Source organism: Actinia tenebrosa, unplaced genomic scaffold, assembly GCF_029948245.1.
Source record: "Actinia tenebrosa isolate PJP-AT-01 unplaced genomic scaffold, QUT_ActTen_1.0 PGA_scaffold2__45_contigs__length_23673736, whole genome shotgun sequence".
In the NCBI taxonomy this organism is placed as follows: domain Eukaryota; kingdom Metazoa; phylum Cnidaria; class Anthozoa; order Actiniaria; family Actiniidae; genus Actinia; species Actinia tenebrosa.
Window position 1 is genome coordinate 3,468,267 of NW_028292579.1, and position 22,653 is coordinate 3,490,919.

The 22,653-nt window shown below is 38.0% G+C and overlaps 3 protein-coding genes across 3 annotated transcripts in view; 1 reads left to right on the top strand and 2 right to left on the bottom strand.

Annotated features, from left to right (window-relative positions):
* LOC116300468 (scavenger receptor cysteine-rich domain-containing protein DMBT1) overlaps window positions 1–12,852 on the bottom strand; it is a 24,197-nt gene extending 11,345 nt beyond the window's left edge. Inside the window, exon 1 of the mRNA XM_089034367.1 lies at window positions 12,717–12,852. Within this exon, the coding sequence (XP_088890493.1) occupies window positions 12,717–12,822 (106 nt within the window). The 5' untranslated portion in view covers window positions 12,823–12,852. The remainder of the gene's footprint in view (window positions 1–12,716) is intronic.
* A 2,244-nt stretch (window positions 12,853–15,096) lies between these two features.
* Window positions 15,097–19,600, top strand: LOC116306564 (uncharacterized). Its single transcript, XM_089033994.1, has 5 exons — window positions 15,097–16,502; window positions 16,724–17,039; window positions 17,454–17,587; window positions 17,806–18,077; window positions 19,344–19,600. The coding sequence occupies exons 1-5, from the start codon at window positions 15,097–15,099 to the stop codon at window positions 19,598–19,600; spliced, it is 2,385 nt and encodes a 794-aa protein (XP_088890120.1).
* A 311-nt stretch (window positions 19,601–19,911) lies between these two features.
* On the bottom strand, window positions 19,912–22,089 carry LOC148909023 (uncharacterized). Its single transcript, XM_089033491.1, has 2 exons — window positions 21,301–22,089; window positions 19,912–20,738 (listed from the first exon to the last, which is right to left on the bottom strand). The coding sequence occupies exons 1-2, from the start codon at window positions 22,038–22,040 to the stop codon at window positions 19,943–19,945; spliced, it is 1,536 nt and encodes a 511-aa protein (XP_088889617.1). The 5' UTR covers window positions 22,041–22,089; the 3' UTR covers window positions 19,912–19,942.
* Between the last annotated feature and the right edge of the window lie 564 nt (window positions 22,090–22,653).

Sequence of the window (22,653 nt, forward strand, 5' to 3'; positions counted from 1 at the left end):
TAAATACGTCGATGCTGCTATCCAATAAATTTATCCACTGGGTAGGATTTGTCCGTCGGATAGCGCTTTTCACCCTTCGTACTGAACTGGACCCTGGGGCTTTTAAATTTTCAAACTTTTGTTTCTCGTATGGGCGCCATTGGCAAGAAATCAACTCCTATCTGGGGTCGTAAACCTTATTAATCAATTAATAATTAATTTAGTTGATGGCATTTGCCTATCATCGTTTGTGTATAATATTTGGTAAATAGACAGGGTTGTTCAGTTTCGATATCATTCTTTTAGCAAGGAAGATTTGGTTGCATTGCAATGAATTGCTAAAACGAAATATTAAATTCGAATAAGTTAGAGTGTGCTTGTGACAAGTGTGCAAGCCACACAAAAGTCCGGAAACTACAAGGTGACGTAGCTCCAGTAGCCTTTCCATCGTGCTCAAAACCAAGTGATGTCCTTGATATTGCAAATGTCGAGCTTGCAGGCCAAAAGACCAGTAAAAATCTCACTGTCGCAGAGAAAAGGAACGGTAGGTTCTATATTTATACATTTGATAAGCAATGCAAAAGCCATCCTAAAAATGTTTTGTTTTGCTTGTTGGCTAACCACAGAGCAAAAGAAGAAACAGTTACAAAAGCACCGAGAGCTATACTCCAAGGTCAACCAGTATTCTCGAGATATTTCCAGTACTGCACCAGAGTTGTCTCTCTCAAGTGATGAAAACTGCAATCCAGTTGCGTCAGATGCAACCGATAGAAGCTGCACAATCTAAAGAAAGTGTACAAGTTATGCCAAATCAACCGGTGGGCACTAAAAGAACTGGATTTGGCCCTCAGATTGAGCAACTTAGCAACATCTTACCAGATGTACCGAGGTCGACCCTTGCAGCGTTGTTGACCCAAGAAGGCGACATTAATTCTGTGGTCAACCTAGTTTTCACGAATAAGGAAAATCAAGGGAATGACTGTGGCGATAACTGCGAAGCAAGGATCATCGTCGACGAAGTATGTTGGGCTGAGACAGAGAAAGCGCAATCCATAGCCGCGAAGACAACAATAACAGCTGTCACCTTGAAGGAAATTCTCAACAGCGCAGAGGAGAATGAACGCCAAGCCTCGGTGGGCCAAATACTGTCTTTCCATTGTCCGGAAAAAAGTACGGTGTCCTTTTCCAGCATTAGTGAAAGCATGGAGGTAGAGAAGAATGGCGCATTTTGTCCTTCTTGTTTCAACCATCTCAAGCAATTCCATTTTCATTTCTGTCCTTATTGTGGGATGCTTTTAAAAAAGAATTATCGTCGCCTTTAATTAACAAGACACGATGAATGCTCCTAGTTTCAGTTGTAGATAGACTTCAGAATTGTCCAGATTCTCAAGGAAGTCTAAAACGAAGACTGTGGATCTCGAGGGAAAAAATGTTTGTGTATAATTTCTCATTCGACGTAAGTAGATGGACTCTTGACTAGACTTTGAGCAAAAAACTATTCTTCTGTAAAACGATTGCTTAATTTGTCTACATGCATGAATAAATTGTTATTACGGTCGTTACGCATCAATAATTTCTTTTGTATTATTAGACTAGACTGTTTGAGTGCACTCTTACACATGGTACTAATTAGTACTATTTAATGTTCACGGTTTTAGTGCGTGCACTCTATTTTCATTACAGCTGTCTGTTTTAGCGGCATAAGGATCAGTTCGGCAAATAATATGCCACCATTGTTTTATATCTATTATTGTCTTTGTATGTAAGTTGCATGGAATAAAGAGAAAGTGTGAATATCGCCGTGAGAGGAACCAATGAATCAGGCACTCTGCACAGTGTAATTGATATGTAACTAAGAATCATTCATTTAATGCATTAAATCGATCTGTTTTCTTAGTTTTTTTCATACACATAATAGTTACCGGCGTTTCTGTGAGACTTGGAGAAATATACTCTTTTTAAATTGGAACAGGGTTTTGTTGAGCGCGATAATTATTATTAACGTAAGTCATGTTTAGTGTTTATATTTTTGGCTAATAGTGTCTCAAGCGTTTATTTGCATTAATACCTAACCTATCCTTTCTTGTTCTTTCTTTGATCCTCTCATCACCACAAACAGCTATTCACGTCCCACAGTGACGGAATTCGAAAAAGCAACAGCCATCCTCACCAAAATGGTGCAGAGCGAGACCTTCTCAACTCAAGGGCCTACAGGAACAGGTTGATAGCCAGCGTGACACCTCGAGGAGAAAGCGGAGCACACTTAAAAGGTCTCCACTATACGGTCTAGACCCTTTCGTAGATGAGAACGGCATCCTACGAGTTGAACTTCAAAGAGAAGCACCCTTCAGTACTGCCAAAGAACCATCACTTGTCGGAGTTATTAATCCGCCATTACCATCAAGCTGTCCACCATCAAGGAAGACAAATTACTCATGGTGCCGTACGCCAAGCGGGTTACTGGATAATATCGGGTCATGGAGCAGTGACAAAGGTCCTCAGCACTTGCATCACCTGCAAGAAGGCAAGAGGAAAGCCGATGACACAACTCATGGCAGACCTGCCGAAAGAGTGCACAGAACTAAGCCCACCCTTTACAAGTATCGGTACTGGCGTCTTCAGTCCATGGTATATCACAATTCGCAGATTATGAGGAGGTGCGGCAAACTCCAAACGTTGGGGCTTGCTGTTTACCTGTCTCAGTTCTCGAGCCATCCACATCGAGCTCCTTAAAACCATGGACGCCAGCTCCTTCATTTGTGCCCTTCGCAGATTCTTCGCAATCCGAGGACCCGCATCAAGAATCCGATGTGATCGTGGCACCAACTTCATTGGTGGGAAGTCGGATCAACGAAAGATTGAGCGCTATGCAACGGAGCACGGCTGCGAATGGGCATTCAATCCACCCCACGCCTCTCACTTTGGCGGAGTGTGGGAACGACAAATTCGCACCATACGTAGCGTACTCAACAGCATGCTGACCCAAATTGGAAGTTCTCAACTGACTCACGAGCTGCTATCTACTCTGATGGCTGAAGTCACCTCCATAGTAAACTCACGCCCAATAGCCACTGTTCCGTCTGAAGCAGATGACGCCCGACCTATATCACCTATATCACAGATGGAAAAGTTCTTCTCCGACCAGTCTCCCAGCTAGTGTTTCTCGTGTTATCCACCCACGACTAGGTAGTTGACCTGGTGGCTTTAAAGGAACATTACACGAACTCTAGTTACAGTTACATTTTTTTGTTTAGAATTGATTCTTCATAATGTATGATCTCTAGTTTCATATCCTATTAGCAAGGAGTTGTATCCTTGGGCGAGGAGTGTAATGTTTAGTGTTTATATTTTTAGGCTAATAGTGTCTCAATCGTTTATTTGCATTAATACCTAAACTATCCTTTCTTGTTCGTATTTCGTTTCCGGTGTAATATGATCCTTTAGCGTCCCCTGTCTTCACGTGTTTTTCTAGTAGTCTTAAGTCTTAACATTGTTCTGTATTCTGTGGAGTTTTTACGCCCGAAAGATGTAAGTTTTTACCTTATCCTGCCCAAGTGATTCCTATTCCTCATCTCATTATTGTAATCGTTTATTGTAGTTTTCACCGTGTATTGTCTAATAAAAACATTTCAAGACCATGCACTGGCTGAACACTAGCGTTTTCTTGCTGTGGAGTGCGACAGCCTAGGAACCGCGACAATAAGATGATATTTTTATATTTGATAATCCGTGGAACTATAGTTTTATTGTTGCTTTTTTTATTCGTTTTTAATTGCTTTATCGTTCAAGTCTTTTCAAAAGCAAGCGCCTCCTATTTGTAAGGAATGCACATGTTTGGATGACGATGGGCAGGAATGGTCTTCCGTGGCGAAAAACCGTGGAGATGGAACCATAAACCTTGAGGAATCCTATTGAGTGTTCAACCTTCACCCTTATTCTTCTCAATTCTCTATTTGCCGCACTTTCTCTTCTGTTTCGAGCATCGCGGATTGGTTTTAGGATTGGTTCTCTTGGGGGTAAGCACCGTCTGCTGCCAGGCGATTACGGCGAGGGAGTCGTAGCACACCATTTGGCCCAACCGATGGGATGAGACGATAGGTCTGAGCGTCATTCAAATGCCCAGGAAATCTGATTGGATACAAAGAACTATTAGACACAAAAAATAATGACATGTAAAATGATCATGAAAGGCATCGATCTACACATAAAGCAGCGAAGCAGCATGAATACCGAAATGATCTACCATATCACTTCGAATGAACGGATTTGTTGACTTACCCACTCACTTTCAATACAATCATTCCATTTGCATCAATGATTACTTGCGAAGACATGAAATGTCGCTTTTTATCTCCTCGGTAACACTCTCGCTGTAACCCGCCGCTTGGTCTTTGTATTGGGTGAATTGTGCCATATATAATTCCTACGATATTTGGAAATTTTGGCCATGTATTTACAAAGTTTGTCGACCATCGAACCAAATTAGGCCAGGTGACCAAATGTCGATATTTTAAAAACAATATTGGCACGATATGGTAAACTTCTTCAAAAACAGTCGTCTTGCTAACACTAAAAAAAGCAGCCAGCTCCCTGTACTTGGGGTACGCTCTTAACCACATTAATACAAGCAGCAATCTATTTTTCACAGTCAATAAACATCGGCGCCTACGAGCTGTTAGTGGCTGGTGTGATACACATCTAGGAACACCCACTTCCACTGATACAAATTGAACCATTCGTTCAAAGCTTTCGACATTCTCTCCTGATGCATACCACAAAAGCTGGGTTTTGCTAATGGAATCGTAGATATCCCTGCCTTGGTTTCTAACAGGCATAAAACGAGGAAACATCTGTTGCAAAAGAGTTGGCCTTCCACTGAGCTGAAGCATTCCAATAACAGTCAAGAACTGTAATATCCACGCTGGAAAAGGTGGTGGGATTGGAACGATGTTTGCATTAGACAAAATCCGGCCTGTGATTTATAACAATAATCAAGAATTGCATAAGGAAAAAAGGGAATGGCGGTGGAGGAGTAATTGCAGCATTGCATTGCATCCAATAACTTGTGAGATCGTGTTTTTCTATTGTATGTTCCGCGTATTAGCAGCATTGCACGCACTTTGAATCTATAAATTTTTCTACACTGCAAGCACTTGTGAGATCGTGTTTTTTGCACTAATTTTGCACTCATAATACCGCTACAGCTATATAAAGCCCTTGTTTTTGAACTTGACACTTCAGTATTATCACAATGCAGCCGGAGAAATACCGCTACATCATGTTTTCCTGAGAGCGGCCCGCATGACAGGAGAAGTACACGTACCAAGTCCTGCTCCACGAGTTACCCCTACTGCCACTTCTAATTTTTTGGCCAGCTCACCAGCCACTGTGAAACAACGGCAAAAATTCAAAAGAGTAAGGTTTTCGGATGCTGAAGATTTACTAATAGAAAGAGCATTTCAAACGCACCAAAAGGATTACCGGGCCATAGTTATCTTCATAAAGAGACATTTAGAAATGCTCCCTGAAGACGCAAGAAAATACCACGAAGCAAGTAGCGAGTCCAAACAGAAGGAAAACTTGCAGAAGAAAGAGTCAGAAAAAGAATTAATTCGAAACTTTTGAAGATTGTAAGGTGAGCTTATTTCTTCTCAAATCTTTTTAAATTTGTTGTTACGATAACTGAAAAATCATGTTTTGGTTTTTGTTCACTTTTTTGTTCAAATTTGCGTTGAGTTTACCGAGCGAGTTCAGTACAAAAATCGATTCTAATCAACTTAAAACCCCTAAAACCGTGTTCTATACTATCTAAATATTCGGTGAGAAAAAACTTTTTATCTACTTTGGTGTGAGGTACTTATTTGAATTAAACATAAAAGAACCATCAAGGTTTCTTGCCTTTCTCACAGAATTAGATACGGTATTAGCATCCACTTTGTGCCCTGTCTGCTCTCCAAGATCGAATATCTTGGTAAGATAGTCCTTTTGAGCTTTGCTCACGCGTTTCCTTTAGACAGTGGATGACTTCAATGCCCAGCCTTTTGATAGAGCATCGCCATATGCCAATGTGCGGGAAGTACTTGGTTCTTCAAGTGGCTGGTTCTCCAATGACGCATTTCCTTGGTCACGTTTTAAGGCGTATGACAGCATCGCCTTGTCTAGAAGTGTTTCGCGTTCCATTACATATTTATGCTTACCGACGTCAAGATGGCGTTGAAGAGATGAAAAACGCTGGAACGATTTAATGCAGCCGTCGTCGGGAGTTGAAAACAGCTTTGTCGTTTGCTCTTCATCTTCTGAGCTGGAGCTTTCAGCATCCGTATGCGTAGGCTGGGTCTCGATACTTTTAGATTTCGCTGCTGGTCTCGTTCTTGCAGTTACCTCTGTAAAAGTGGCTTTAGGGGGAGTAGCGTTTTTAATGACGTTTAGTTTTGGCAAAAGAATACTTTTTGGCAGGCTAAATGCACTCCATTTCAAGGTCTTACCCTCGCCAATGCCATACTCTCTGCATACTTTCATGCCATTCTTATTGTAGGAGATGTTGTTAATGAAGCTAACTCCATCCCATTTCAAAGGCACTAAATTTGGGACTGAAGGCGGGTCGCATAGCATAGCTCTTACTCCATTGACACCACTCAATGATTCGATGGCTATTTTCATCTGTTCTGCAGTTTCGACATCTTTTCCAGAGTTCAAGTATGCCTTGATGTGGTTCTTTATGGTGGCAGCTTTTCGATCACATGACCCTTTACCGCCCTGAGGGTCTGAAAAATCGACCCTTAATTTAACTTTGTGTTTTTTGGCTATTTCTTTCATGGACAGTAAGTTGAATGCGCTGTGGTAACAGCCAGCATTGTCCTGCCTTAGAAATACTTCCTCGAGCTCAGGCCTTTCAGTTTTCAGTTGTCCTACAACATCATCAATGATAGCCATTACTGAATAGCTGTCCTGGGTACAGCTTTTGAAAACATGGACGAATGTCAACATTTCCAACTGACCTTCTCTTTTTGTTGTAGCTACTGCAATGTGCCAAGAAATACCTTTCTTTTCATACCAATCAGATTGGCTTTCACGGTATTTCCTTGGGAGAAACTTCATAGCCCAGTCTAATACTACAAGTACTGAGGTTGGACCCAGACTCTGCAGAACGTTCAACCGGGCTTCATCTTGATTGATAGCACGCAGCAGGTGGGCTTTCCAGGCTTGGATATTTTTCTTCGATTGGATGATGACATACATCATCTCTTTCTTCTCTTCATTGTCAATGGCCAGATCCTCCAAAGCCGAATGAACTTCATCAAACACAGATGGAATCAGCTCAAACCGGTCACCTTTTAGGTCGTGCTGATGGTCACATTTAGTGGTGAAATCCGTATCACTTTCATGACTGCGAGCGTGCGCTCTACAGTGGTCGGGGACTCGTGAGCTTTTTGACACATGAACCTGCAAATATCAAAGATTTGATGTTATCGTTTTAACGTCAACCAAAATCCTGGACCCGCCTATGATTTACATACCTTGTAATCAATTTTCAAATAGCGCTTTGCAATTTTCAATTCATTGATTTGATTCTTTACCCAGGGATGACCTTTTCCGTATTCATCTCCAAGCTTTTGGACTACTTCCTCCATTTCCTCAAAGGCTTGAGCACCATCGGCAGAAAAATAGTCAAGTCCTTGTAGTGACTCCTTACGGAAGCACTACATACACTCAACACTCTACATAAACTGCTACGGCTCATTGGTTCAAAACTGGTTTCTTGACAATAGGTAGTGTATTGCTGCACCACCTGTTCAGGTATTAATGTCCTTACAACATTTGGGACTGTGAACTTTGTATTGCTAGATAACTTCAATGTCTTTTCTCCAAACGGCAAATCTTGGATCACTTGACCACTTGTGATAAAAGTCAAAAAGTGGTCAAGTTTCTCAGTTGACACATAAATACGGGGGCTCTTTGTAATGGTAACGGGAGTACCTCTTCCATGAAGCAATGCGTGGTGGCGGGCCACATTCAACCTGTATCTGGAGGAATCCAGTTTTTCAACGCTGAATAGGGCATCTTATCTGCCATTATCGACAAGATCTGCCTTCTTGTGCTCCAATGACTTGCGTTATTGAAACATTCAACAAGAGCCTCCATCAGTGATTTATCAACGTTCTCATCCTTTTGCCTAGATGACTGTAATACACTGAACAACATTTCTGAGCTTTCAGGCCCAATCTCTTCTAAAGCTGCAAAGACAACCTGCTTTGCTTTACGCAAATAGCGTCGCTTAGTTCTTTGCGAAGCTTCATCCCATGGTGTAGTCAGCTGGTTTCTAATAGGACTTATGTCCCTTGCGGCTAAAAATGAATTTAGCAGTTCTCTTGACATTGCCTCTGAGTTGTCTTTGTCCTCCGTTTCTGTTAATAGCGAGCGTTCTGAGGGTTCATAGGCTGTGCATGGTGTTTTAGGTATAGTAGTATTTGGTGGGCTCTGAAAAGCTGGACTTTGTGCGCTGGCTTTAAAGGTTTCCTCATCGTCTTCCTGTAAAGTAAATGTTCTAAATGTTAAAGTTCGTGTGAGTAGGAGGGGATTGATTTTTTAAAATTTGTGTAGCTTTTCTTGTCGCTTGGGTGGGCTTCCTGTGCCATGGCATCAATTTCATAAGATGAATAAGAAAAATTCTAAATAGCTAAAGCGTAAGTACCTGCATATGAAATATATCTTAAGCGTGTAGTCTTGGTACTGATAAACTAATGTGAAGAATGACGACTGATCCGTGAAATACCGCACTTGTAAATAATTACTTCAAGCACCTTCAAATGGCCTCACTTCTTTACCTGGCAGTATGTACGTGTAAATGATAATCGCATGACAAATTGTCTTACCAAGGTCAACTCTTTCATCTGTTCACCCATAGCTATGACATCTGACTTTGAGGAATCTTTACTTTCCATTGTTTTAATCCGATATCGGCATTTCTTGCAAATACCTGAAATAATGTCGATGTATATATTAACGTAAAGAGACAGTACTCAGCAACTTATGAACAGTCACTAGTTATATATGTTCTTTGAAAAAAACTTACCTGATCCAGGAGCGACAAACACGCCAGTATTGCGTAATATAATAGATGATTCTTGCTTGCCTAAACCTCGATCACCTTTAGGCCAGGTTCCTTTACCCTTTCCATGGTCTGAAATCTCCTGCGGAACTCTATATCTTGTACCTCCTCCTCTGGTCCAGCTTATCCCAAGCGTCGCGCGATGATAAGGGCAGATGGTCATCGATTTGATGCTCTCCTTCGACTTATCATACAATGCTACTCTAGACAACATCAGATCTATCTCATTTTCAGGACCTGAAAAACTCAGGGTGGACAAGTGCCTTGCGATATCTTTTGTACAGGACAGCAATGGTACAATTTCAGGGGCTTTTTGTGAAATTTTAATACATTTTCACTAAACTCAGCTCCCCCAGTGCCATACAATGTCACTATTGAGCCCCCCCCCCCCCCCAATCAAAAAACTGCTCCGCCGTCCCTGAATTTGGGTTTGCCGCTTTCGATCTTTGGCATCAAAACCACAAGAACTACCGACGATAGACCTAAACGAACAACACGCAGCTTCCATTTTCTTTACAACATCTGCACTAAACCATCGCTAATTAATAACTGCGGTTTTCGATAGTCAATGAACACAAGCTGGAATTTGTTTGTTTGTTTTTTTTCTGCTGCCTTCAATCGAAAAACGTCAGGCGGTACCTTTTATGTTCTTCACTGACGGTAGTAAAAAGCAATTTCACAAGCTGTTGAAATGTTTGAGTTCGTAGATTATCTAAAACTGATTTCAGCTTTGTTTATCTTTCGATCGCGATATGTAATACCCAACTCAGTTGTAAATGCATGTCACATCACTAATCGCTCTTTTTGTCGTTGTTTGTCTACTGTTTGTATATTATTTAATTTTGTTTCCTCGTGTTTATTGCTTACATCAAACTGATACAAAACATTACTAGGGTCTAACTAGGAAACTATATGGTTTATTTAGGCTCCAGGCATTTCCTCTCATTACAACCTATATTTAGCTTTATTTATTTGACCAAATAAGTATTTTCTTTTCAATGATCTAAATATATAATTTAATGTAATGTAACATAAAAGGAAAAGTGAATAAAGATGTATTGTATCGTATTGTATTGTAAAAGCATTTGATTCCCAGCGAATAGGGCTCCCTGTGTAGTACAGAAACGCAAATTATATTATTTTACAGTTCCTGATGATGACGATATCCAGCAAACGATATATATCATTGGGGTATATTAACAACATCGACCGATCTAACAGTTAATTAGAGGCTTTAAATAACTTTTAGTAAGCGCTGGGATGTCAGAGAAAGGCAAATGGGACATACCGTCCCTACCCTAGAAAGTCGTAGTCTACCTGATTAGCATATAATCCCTGGCCATTTGTTTACGTACTCTAAATTCTATACGGAAATTCAGCTGTACCATAAATTTTGAAATCATATTGATATATTATGATATCGTAGAACTTCAGATAAAAAGGAAAACAATCTTGACTGTTCGACAAGGGTTTTAAACGCCGTTTAGTAAGCGCTGAACCGTTGACATATTGGATAGTAAACGGAAGTTATCAACTGACAGATAATGGTCAAGACTTGAGATACCATCATAACGAATACCGAGGTTAATAGATCACATTTTCGCCTTAAAAAGGTAAGAAATGCTATAATAAGTGTATTTTTTGGCCTGTAAAGGTAAAATAGTAAGAATAAGAGATTAGCCAGGCGAGATTCTTTGATTTTGTGAGTGATGGGAAATTATGGCGTATGACTTCGAAAGGTCAAAAATTGAAGATTTGAATGACCCGTCGCATACCAAATATTTGTTTGCCCAAAGAAATGTTTACATCAATTGAAAGCTTGTTTCTTAAAGAACTAACCCTCGGAAGCTTGTTGGATTTGGAGCTTTATCGCATGGTGAAAATCGATTTTGTTTGGGAGATATCGTCAATCACCTAGAATCACGAGTCTTAAAACTAAGATTATTTATGTCACAAAAAGTAACTCAAATTTCCTGTAAGTCACGTAACCGGATATTTAGATAGCATAGAACACGGTTTTAGGGGTTTTAAGTTGATTAGAATCGATTTTTGTACTGAACTCGCTCGGTAAACTCAACGCAAATTTTGGCCGCTAAAATTGCGATCTCGGGAGGACTTTTTAAAATGGCATTTTCTCAAAAATGAAAATATATTTTCCTTAAAAAACTATGCAGTGGATTTTGTGATATAATAAAGTACATCTGGACAAAATTTGAGCAAAATAGATTTTTCAACCGTGGCCGTTTCTTGTTCGATTTTTACTGACATGCCCTCTTAAGAGTAGCTACTTCGTACTCACAATCGGTTACATACTTTGAATGATTAGCGAAATGTCAAAATCCACATTCATAACTTGCACAGCCTCTCATTAATTGGGTATTTGTCCAATTGGTCTGTAACTTTGACCATATCAAAAGTTGATAAGTCCTTTTTAAAGATATGGTTAGTTTTTCGACCGGTTTGATTTAAAAAAATTACAATTTCTTTCATAACTCTGAAATGAGGAATTATATATATTTTCGTCTCAATATCTTAGGAAGAAAACAAAAATGCAAGAGGCAACAGATTCCTTTCCAGATGTGCTGAAAGCTGTAAAAGAAGCTGCAGAAGCCCATTCAGAGGTTCTGAAAAAGTGGCAGTCAACATTTGATGACAACGATGATTAAAAGCTTAAACAAGTTTTAAAGAAATAAAAGCTTGTGTTTTGTTGTGAATGATGAACATCAAATAAATCCTAAGAGAATTACAAATTAAACTTAATACCCCTATACATTCATTCGCTTCTTTTTCGTTTTTTTTTTTTTTTTTTTTGTTTTGTTTCGTTTTGTTTTTTGTTCAGCAAGTGGAACGAACTAGCTTTTACTAGCCAGACGCTTTTGTTGCACGATGATTCTACAAGCCTGTGAGAGTTTTCCTATTATCTAAAATATCTAAATTATGCAATGTTTTACTTTGCGCTTCGCCTAGCTAATTACGAAACCAAGACCCAAACAAACAAACAAAATGAGCCTCGTCGAGTACAAATATTCTTTTTTTATAACTCGGACAAGTCGTTCTAGCTATATCTCGTAATTCTAAACACAAGAAGAAAGATGCGGATTATATCCAAATGTAATGATTTTATTTTAAATATTTAGTAGTAAATAGTGCTAATTAAAAAATAGAAAACAATAGGATTAGCATAATTTAGCAGTATTTAGTGTGTGGTATTTATGTTGCACACTTATAGTGTTTGTACTCTAGTAAAACGACTAATTATTCGAACTTTATAAGTATATAAAGTATATGATTTAATACGGAAACTGATTCGTATCGGTATTTTATACTACAGGAAATGAAAATATTGATCAAATATTTAGTACGGCACTACATAAGTTACATCATGTTCTGACTTACAGGAAGTTGTAAAAGTACAGTTCTTTCAAGAAATACACCTACTTGCGAGAACGTTGTCATACGACATTAATAGAATATTAGTAATTTAGTGAGAAAGGAATACATTAAAAGACAAAAAAAAAGTTCAGCTTCAGTCATCTTCTTTTGTTTTTTAAATATAATTCTTATCCCACTAAATCGCTAATGTTCTATTTTCGTATGACAACGTTCTTGCAAGTAGGTGTATACTTACCAACATTGAAAAGGAAAATGCCACATCCAATAAATACAATAATAGTAAGAATTGCTTTTTCTTCCATTGTTTCAAAAGATAATCTCCGCGAACTGACAGTATTCATAAAAAGATGACATTACAAAAACGAAAATGGAGTTCCAGGTGTGGTTTTGGGTTGATACTGACGGTGTCGTATCACAGAATCGTGATTGAACGAGAGAGCCGGGTCGAGAGGTTATTTGAGCGTTATGGTTGGTTGAACTGGAGTGGTCATTTCCTTACTGCGATATATACTGCCTTACTGTGCATATTTCGATTTTATGAATTACGAAAATTATCGAAAAATATGATCAAAATTTTTGTTCTGTAAAATTGGATTACATGTTTTATTCTTAATCAGGGATTCAACACAAACAAAAACAAAATAACAGAAATAGAAACCACCGAGCGACTTCAGCTTTCTTCAGCCACTATTAGTTTCAGATGGGCTACGGCTATGCATAGGTAATAATATAGTTTCGAGTGCAATTTGGAAATAATTTGCACGAGTTTGTTTTTGACCAAATTAGATAGCAAAAAGACGCGTTGCCAAAAATGCACGAAGCGAAGAACTCGTTTATTTGTTTTGCGATTATTTTTGTCAAAAATCGGTTTACAAAACAATATTTTATTTACAAAACAGGACTGACAAATAAGAATAACAAAGATTACTTTTGATCTTTAAAAAGTTAAAACATGTTTAGAAATCATTTTTTTTCATCTTCAAAACTTCAATTATTTGACATTTTTTGAGAAAACAAGTAAACCGGCATATTGCGAAGGAATTCTGCAAAACTTCAAAAGCCATATTAACTCAACACTCAAAGGAAAGTTGAATAAGCTGCTTTCTTTGTACAGAAGTATTATTTACCTCTTTGCGGATAATGTAGGCGAAAGTTCTTGTTTAAGTTTTAACATCAAGTTTCAACGTCTCTCGCTTCAACTTTCGTGTCTAGTGACTTTAACAGCTGTCTGTAAAATGGCCCAACCGATGTTTTCTTTCCTTCTTAATTCCCAAATAACAAACATCGAGTCCTCCTCTTGCCATTCTCAGCCTTTCTTGCTGGTTTTCAACTGATGAAGCTTGACTTATTTTAGCATTTTTGAATCCATTTTTGAGATAAAAATCCGCCATCTTGAATTTTCTGAGAACTTCCAGAGAAGGAAGTCTGTTTAGCCAATCAAAATCCTAAGAATTTGTAATCTGCACTGGTATTTCAGAGTTTTGCACTGGTATTTCATTTTTTTGCACTGGTATTTCATTTGAACTGCACTGCTGTCAGCCAATCAGAATTGAGTAAATTTTTCATGTATACTAATTATGTTATAAATTGACATTGTTTTGTTCAGTTTATTCAGGCTGTCTTTGTTATCAATTCCCGTGTAGGTTTTCACGTAACAGAGGCCTTAGAATTATCTTTCAAATAGAATACCAGTAAATCTGTTCCTCGCGTTCAAATTAAAGTCAAAGTCGACCGGTCTCAATATATAACTTGGACGTAACTTGGACGTAACACGTAACAAAGGTCTTAGAATCAGCTTTAAAATAGAATCCCAGTCAATCCGTTCCTCCCGTTCAAATTAAAGTTAAAGTCGACGTCTCAATATATAACTTGGACAAGACAGGAGTCCACATGATATAGAGAAAATGAACAGTGAAAGTAAAGAAACACAAAGTCAAATTAAAAAGAAGCTGACTATGGAACGCCAAGTGTTTCAAAAATACTTATGCGCCACCTATAAAACTTCTGTTGACATATCTAAGACTTCCTACAACATATATACAAGACATAGGTCTTAAAACAAAAGTTTCGACTAAATATAATACTTGTTTATAAATATATAAGACATCTATCTTAAAATGAAAGTTTCGAGGTCTCAAGATAAAAGTTCCTATCAAATTAATACTTGTCCTGATAAATATACAAGACGTCTGTCATAAAATAAAAGTTCCGATTCAAATAGATACTTCTTGTCAATAGCTTTTCTCGGTATGTATATATATAGTCTTTACATGGATATGTAAAATAAATGAGTTCATAAATGTACAAAAATATAATAGCAAAATAAACGGATATCTAACACTTACAAAAATATAAAACTTCTTTCCAGAAATACAACTTGTTGCGCAATTTGCTTTAGGAACCAGGCTCTTGCGGCCAAGTCCTTGTTGAGTCTGGGTTCTAATCCATAATGGCCACCATTAAAATTCCAAGTAGAAATAGACACTAATTAAGTCACATAATATATTCTCTGATATATTCTTTAGTAAATCGCCAGAAAAAACGAGCTTGGGCTACCTGTGCTTAGTGACCACGTGAAAGCTTGGCGCCAAAACAGGAATTCTCCGATAATCAAAATGGCGCACGGTTCGAAAGCTCACGAGGATTTAGTAAATCGATTGAACAGTATAGTTAATTCCCTTACCAACCCAAGACCAAATGTAGCTGTAGCAGAAAGTGCTGGAGTGAATGATTCTTTGGCTCGGCTTTTCCCCAGTGTAAGAGGCAATACCCAAGGGTCGTCAAACGCTGACTCATCTTCACCATCAACAGCTCCATCAAGTGGCCCGCCGCAGTATAATTCTGGTAGGGCTTTTCAACGAAGCAAAAGCAAAAGCAGCAGGCAAAAACAGCCTTATGGAAAGACCAAGTCTTCAGCCCCTGTGATGAAGGACGTTATTCTCCTTCCCAATCCCAAAATGTCTGCAGTTCCTCTTGGCAGGATCCGGGAAGAGCTGTATGTCAGGAAACTTGTGGTTACTGCCGAAATTTCAAATGAAATGACAGCTACAGAGTTAAAGGAAATGTTTGCTGAATTTTTCTCCCGCCGTCTTAGAGGTAGAGATTTTGAAGTGGTGAGAGCTGTGGGCAACGAAATAGTTCAGCCAAATATGTCCGAAGACGCCCAAACAGGCCGAGTACTAAAGCACATTTCTGGCCAAGGTCCTGTGTACCTGAGAAGCAAAACAGCTCTAGAAAGCGATTTTTCTTGGTATTCTGAGGAAGAAGAAGAAGAAGAAGACAAAGAAGATGACAACGAGAAAAATGATAAGTATGAGAAGAAACACAATACTGATGCCTTTTATGTTGTTGATGATGATGAAGATAACGATGATGATTTAAAGCAAGTAATTGATTACAACCCTCCTACCACTGCAAGTAAATCAGTCCCAGGGTTGCAGACCACCACTAGCTCCACTATGCTATCACCATCGACATCAACTGGTGCGTCTTCATCAACATCTACATCAACTGGTCTGTCATTGTCACCATCTACATCAACTGGTACATCACAAGCTTCAACAGTTATGTGCCCAACATGCCACAGGTCATTTCCCTTGTCTTTCATAGAAGAACATGCAGATATCTGTTGTGACATGGCTGCTAGAACACCTGAGCTTGCATACAGTAACTTAATGCTGACAATGGAAAGGGACACACTGCATGATAAAACACCAGATGATGAAAGTATGCCTCAGGAAGAGAAGTCAGAGCTCAAAGATGTTATGCAGAGAATTGCAGGGCGTGTAACAAAGAAGAATTCCTATGTGAACATCCAGCGTAAATTTATTTTGGAAGACTATACTGAAGGAAGGAAACGACCTTGGATGAAACCAGAAAACACTCTTGTTGTTTGTTTTGTTGGCGAGCCTGCTGTTGATGATGGTGGCCCAAAGCGCGAGTTTTTTACAGGTAGGTTGGTAGGTTGGTATTGTTATTTTGTGATAAAATACACTTTTTTGAATATATGTAGGAAAGTGTTGTGAAAATGGTCAGAAGCTAAAAGGTAAAGGGCCATAAAAAACTAGGGGTCACTTTTTTGAGCCTCAAATAGGGGGTGGGGAGAAAGTAATCCACATATTGCAGCTTATTCATCCATTTTTGGGGACATTATTTAAGGGCTGGTCATAACAATTATAATACAGGCTTTAAAACAAGGGTGGATCACCACTGTTTCAATTTTTGAAAATTGCTTATTTATAGCCCACCCTCTTTACTTTCTGACAAGTCATTAATTACTTTTCATTCTATCATAGAAATTCTTCAACAAGTGAAGAGAAGACTTTTTATTGAAGAACAGCAACATGGTGGATATGTGCCATGTGAAAGCACTGTTGCTTTGACAGAGGGAAGCTTTGAAATAGCTGGAGAGCTCATGGCAATGTCTCTTGCCCAAGGTGGACCAGCCCCAAACTTTCTTGCTCCTTGGGTTTATGATTACCTTTCCACTGGCCTTAATGGAGTTGTAGCAGAAATAGAAAAAATGGAAGAAAGTCAGTTTAAGGCAGTGGCTCAGAAGGTAACATGGAATGAATTTTTCTTAAACTTGTCTTATTTCCATTACATTGATTAAAAGAAAAACTATTAACAAATGATTTATTAACATTTTATTTTTGGGATGTTTCCTTTTTATGAATAGAGATTTAAAAAAACCCAATACCTCCAATGATTTGATACAATTATATCATTATTGCTGATGTTTGAAGTAAAGATTTACCTGTTATTTAAGAAAATTCCAGAAATTGATTTTTGGCTTCACCTTATTTCATTCTCTCTTAGCTAACAGTGAATTTCTCTCCAATGACCAACAAAAATTATAATTTTTTACTGTTATGGCCACTGTTATTATCAGCAGCAGTGTGTGAGAATTGAACCAGTAAATAAACAAATGAGGCAGGCAAGTAAGAATTAGTTTTACATTGTTTTGTTCAAGATCATGGCAGTAAACACAGAAGAAGAACTGAAAGATGTGTTGATGGAAGATGAGTGTATGGACATCTTAAGTGAAGTGGGCTATAGGGGAGTTCCGCAACGAGAGAAACTGAAAAACAAGTGTAAATTAGCAAGGTAAGGTATATCATATCAAAGTACATACAATTCATAACCAATCATGCTTTTGTTCCATGATATATAAAACACAATAATTCATGTACTCCATAATGAGTTGCCCTTATTTGGAGTATCAGACTTCCTTTCTGTTCTCAGGAATGGAGTTAAATCAATGAAGGGAATGGAATATTCAGTTACATATACAAACTTGTGACATATATAATTATTTTTTCTAGGTCAATATATATTAAGGTTTATATTGAACCAAAAATTCCAATGTTGAGTCAGATGGCAAAGGGGCTGCAGTTATTTCAAGTCCTCGAAGAAGTAGCAAAAAACAAAGAGGAGATGAAGAAGTTGTTCACTTTGGACAGCTTTGAAGATCTCACTGCAGATTCCTTACTTGGGCTGATGTGTGTCGATTTCTCCCTTCCACAACAGTTAAAGGAAGCTGAAATACGCACATACAAAGCTTTCTGTGACTTCCTTCACATGATAGAATATGAAGGTAATTCGAAGTTAAAATGCTTTCTTCAGAATTTTGATTTTCAGTGTGATTGTCCAGGCTACAAACATTACACAAATAGACTATGGTGGTATAGATATAGATGTACACTATCATACACAGATAATGTGTAGTAAACACCCACATATAAGAACAAGTGGCATAATAACCTTCAGGCAGAAATGTAGTCAATAAAGCACCATATATATATAAGAACCAATTATTCCTAATAAATAAGACAAGTTCTTATCTAAAAAACATGGGGAAGTTGTCCTCAAAACATTCTCTCTTTTCTTTATTTCTATAAAGCATGCTAACAAGTGTGTAGTTTCTGAAACTTGGAAAACCCCATAATTTTAGTGTCATTAATTTTCCATGTGATGGGGTTTGTTTTTTAATGACATCAATATTTCTGTACTTTTTCCCTGACCCACCCTCAATTCCATAAAGTATAATTAAAAAGAAAACAGTCAACTTCTGACTGGGCAAAAAAATTACTAACAATATAAACAGACAGACAAAAATAGTATAATTCACAGAAAATAGGCAAACTGTGGATCTTAAATTTAGAATTTTCATAGGGCAAAATTATTATCTAACACATAAATGTAATACCATGTATTGGTCTGCATTTTGGAAAAATTGTCATTAAAAGTCGATTTCTGTTGGTACAATATTTGCATTTTTGCAAAATTGATTTGTTTTGCACACCAAAATGCTTTAACCATTCAGAAATGGGCATGACATCACGCATGCAACATTTGCCAAAAGCCCATTGGCCCCTCTTAGGGGTGAAATTTCATCCCTGCCACGCCCATCATCTCATAATACAGGTGCCTCTAAGGGTTTATTTTCAAAATTTTCGACAAGCATCCCTGCCTTCATAATGGAGTCCCCCCCCCCCCCAAAGGATTTTTTTGTTTTTTGCTTTTTTTTCTATTTTGCATGGAAATTTTTTGCAACAAAAATTCTCATTCCCAAAGGTTTTGAATGGGATGGAAACAAACATAGCAATGCCTTAGCTGATTTGGTCTATTATAAAAACCACTTTCAACTTATTCATATCCAGTATTATATAATTTTATTTATCAATGGATGTACCTGTTTGGCAGTGCACCTTAATAATATGAACAGTAATGAGTTTTTGAGGGTTATTTTCTGTCTCTATGATGTATTCTATATTTTAGCATAGTGAGACTTAAATACAACTACCTATTAAAAAACTTATAACTTGGCTTTATTTTCAATATTGTTTATTGCACCCAACAGGCATGTCAAAGTATGAGGTTTCCTTGACAGATGTTCTGAAATTTATTACTGGATGCAGTCAAGTACCTCCCCTTGGTTTTTCTAAGAAGATCTCAGTCAGTTTCATCGGTGATTGTACACCAGGATGTCAGTGCCGCCCAACAGCATCAACATGTAGCCTGCACCTGAGACTTCCAACACACCTCCAATCATATGAAGACATGACCGAGGCTGGGATCTCCATGCTCAAAGAGTGTTTTGGTTTTGGTAGCATCTAATTTGTATTTAGTACATATTAATGTACATCACAGTTAGGAGTGTTCTTGACAAAATAAGTCTGAGCATTTTTATGGTTGTTGCCCTTGTTTGGTGGTAGCTCTTCTTATTTGGGTATTTACAGAGTTAGAGTTCACATACTGATATTATTGTTTACAATAGGCCCAATTTAACACTTGGTCTTTGTAAAGTAAGGCCAATATGTTGTTGTTCATGTTGTTTCTGTTGATTTTGATTCTGCCAAAATAGGATCTATATATGGATGTGAGTTAATAACTCATAGTCCATCAAATAATTCCCTTCTTATATTTTGCTTTATTACTATAATAATACAGTACCTTCCATTAAGGAGTATCTGTGAAGTTTGTAATAAGATGCACAGTTTGAAGAAATAAATGTATCCCATGATTTCCATCATCATGGAGAGGGTTCACAGTTAACTCTAATACTATTCTGTCTTGATCATTTAAGCATACTGTTGAACGAGGAATTACCACGTGATTTTCTGTCTGAAGTTCTGGTTGTGGCTCATTATCATCAGTGCCATAGTTGAGAGGGTCAATAATCTCATCATCCAAAACTCTTCTAATAGACGGCTGATTTGAATTTACTCCTTGATAAAAACCCTCAGTCCATATTTGAACAGGTGATTTGTAGTCTGCAGTTCTGATTGGATGATTATTCCATTGCAATACAAACTCTTCAAGAGACCGACTGATCCTTGGTATGAATATGTAATGCAATGCATAAAGGTGAATTTCATTTAGAGGATCAAGTATAAACTGTTCCTCCATAAAATAGAATAAGCTCTTATAGTATCTTCCAAAAGAGTCACCAACATCACGCCACAGACGTTCAATTCTTTGATTGTGCACTGACAGTCCAGTTATTACAGGGTGATGTGTATCTCCATATCTTGTCAACATCCACCTTGCTACATATATGTTCTCTGTTCCATGGTCACATCTTACTCGATATGGGACATTGAACTTATGAATTGCATGTGTAAAAAGATCTAATACCGTTCCTGCTTCATTATTGTTGCTGCACTTCAGGAATACAATTGTCCTTGAAAAACCATCTATTGCACCATGTATGACTAATCTCCATCTCACAAGCTTGTGATGTCCATCCAAATGCCTGTTGAAGAAAAATTAATGCTAAATAAATATAATAGGACATTAATTTGCATGATGGCATCATTTCAACACTATTAACAGGTTTCACAAATTTTCTTTATTATTCAAATTTGTATTTCTACATGAGAAAAGCAAGACAAATGGTGAACAAAAGAAAGTGTTCAAGGGATTCTTATAGTAGAGGTTAATGACACCATACTAGTGCAAATATTCTATTGGTTACTTTTGCATTAGTGAGCTTCTGCATATTAGGGGGCAGAAGCAAAAAAATTATTGGGGGGACACAGTGAAATTGTTTTTATGAAAAACATAAATATCTGAAATTGCTGAGTTTATGTTGTTAGCCAGAAAGCATCTGGCCCCCAGACAAATTATTGGGGGGGGGGGGGGGGGGGGGCAGTAACCCCTGCCCCCCCCCCCCCCCCCACCCCCCGGTTCTGCAGATCATGTTCTGGAGTTTCAAAGGCAGAATGCCAGTTTGGTGAATGTAATTATCAATTTAAGCTTTAATATTCATGAGGAGGTACATACGAGGTTCCCAAGATATTACTCTATAAACATACCATAAACTGTTTGGTCCAGCGACACTGTACACTCTTCTTCTAATGTGCAACCGCTGTCTCTGCTGCTTTCGTAGTGGGTCCACTCTAAGCATTGACTCTCTCAGCCTCCACCTCTGTACTATGATTCCTCGTCCACGAAGTGCACCTCGCATCATTACTTCTCCAGAATTAGGAGAGATGTCCATAATAGATTTGACAAACACATCAAGTTCTTGCTCAGTAATATCACTAAAATTGCATTGTTCTTGGATACCTAATTCATTTCGCCGTCTATGTAGTGTAATCCTGGAAATACCAAGCAGGTTTGATATTTTTGTCCAGGAAAAGCCAATTTCTCTCAACGGCTGAATTTGTGATTTGGACACCACAAAACGTGGCCTGCCTCGTGATCTAGGTTCACGGCTTCCAGACGTTTCACATCGAAAGCTTTGGTTGTTTTCCCGTTCTTCAAGGAACTGACAGCGTTCTTGGTATCTTGCCCGGAATTCCTCATAAACGTTTAGTAGTTGCAGCAAATGACTCATCAAATCTGCTCCTTCCATTCCAAAATTCTGCGACTCGAAAATGCTGTAAAACAACACACAACCAAAGCATATGCCTTGTGCAATTCTAGACATTTCATCGGCAACCTCCAATTTGTCCGTAAGAGCGTTTACTCGAAGTTGTTCATAGGGAAGATCAAGTAGAAATCGTTGGAACTCTCTGCGAATAATATCTGTACTGTCCTCCGTGGTGGCCATTATGAATTAGAACCCAGACTCAACAAGGACTTGGCCGCAAGAGCCTGGTTCCTAAAGCAAATTGCGCAACAAGTTGTATTTCTGGAAAGAAGTTTTATATTTTTGTAAGTGTTAGATATCCGTTTATTTTGCTATTATATTTTTGTACATTTATGAACTCATTTATTTTACATATCCATGTAAAGACTATATATATACATACCGAGAAAAGCTATTGACAAGAAGTATCTATTTGAATCGGAACTTTTATTTTATGACAGACGTCTTGTATATTTATCAGGACAAGTATTAATTTGATAGGAACTTTTATCTTGAGACCTCGAAACTTTCATTTTAAGATAGATGTCTTATATATTTATAAACAAGTATTATATTTAGTCGAAACTTTTGTTTTAAGACCTATGTCTTGTATATATGTTGTAGGAAGTCTTAGATATGTCAACAGAAGTTTTATAGGTGGCGCATAAGTATTTTTGAAACACTTGGCGTTCCATAGCTGACTTGGTTTTCTATATGTGTTCTATATTTTTATTATCAAAGAGAGTAAACAAGGAATACGAATAAGGAAATCAGTTAGTGGAAAATAAAAGGTACTCCTTTTGGTCGTTATCTT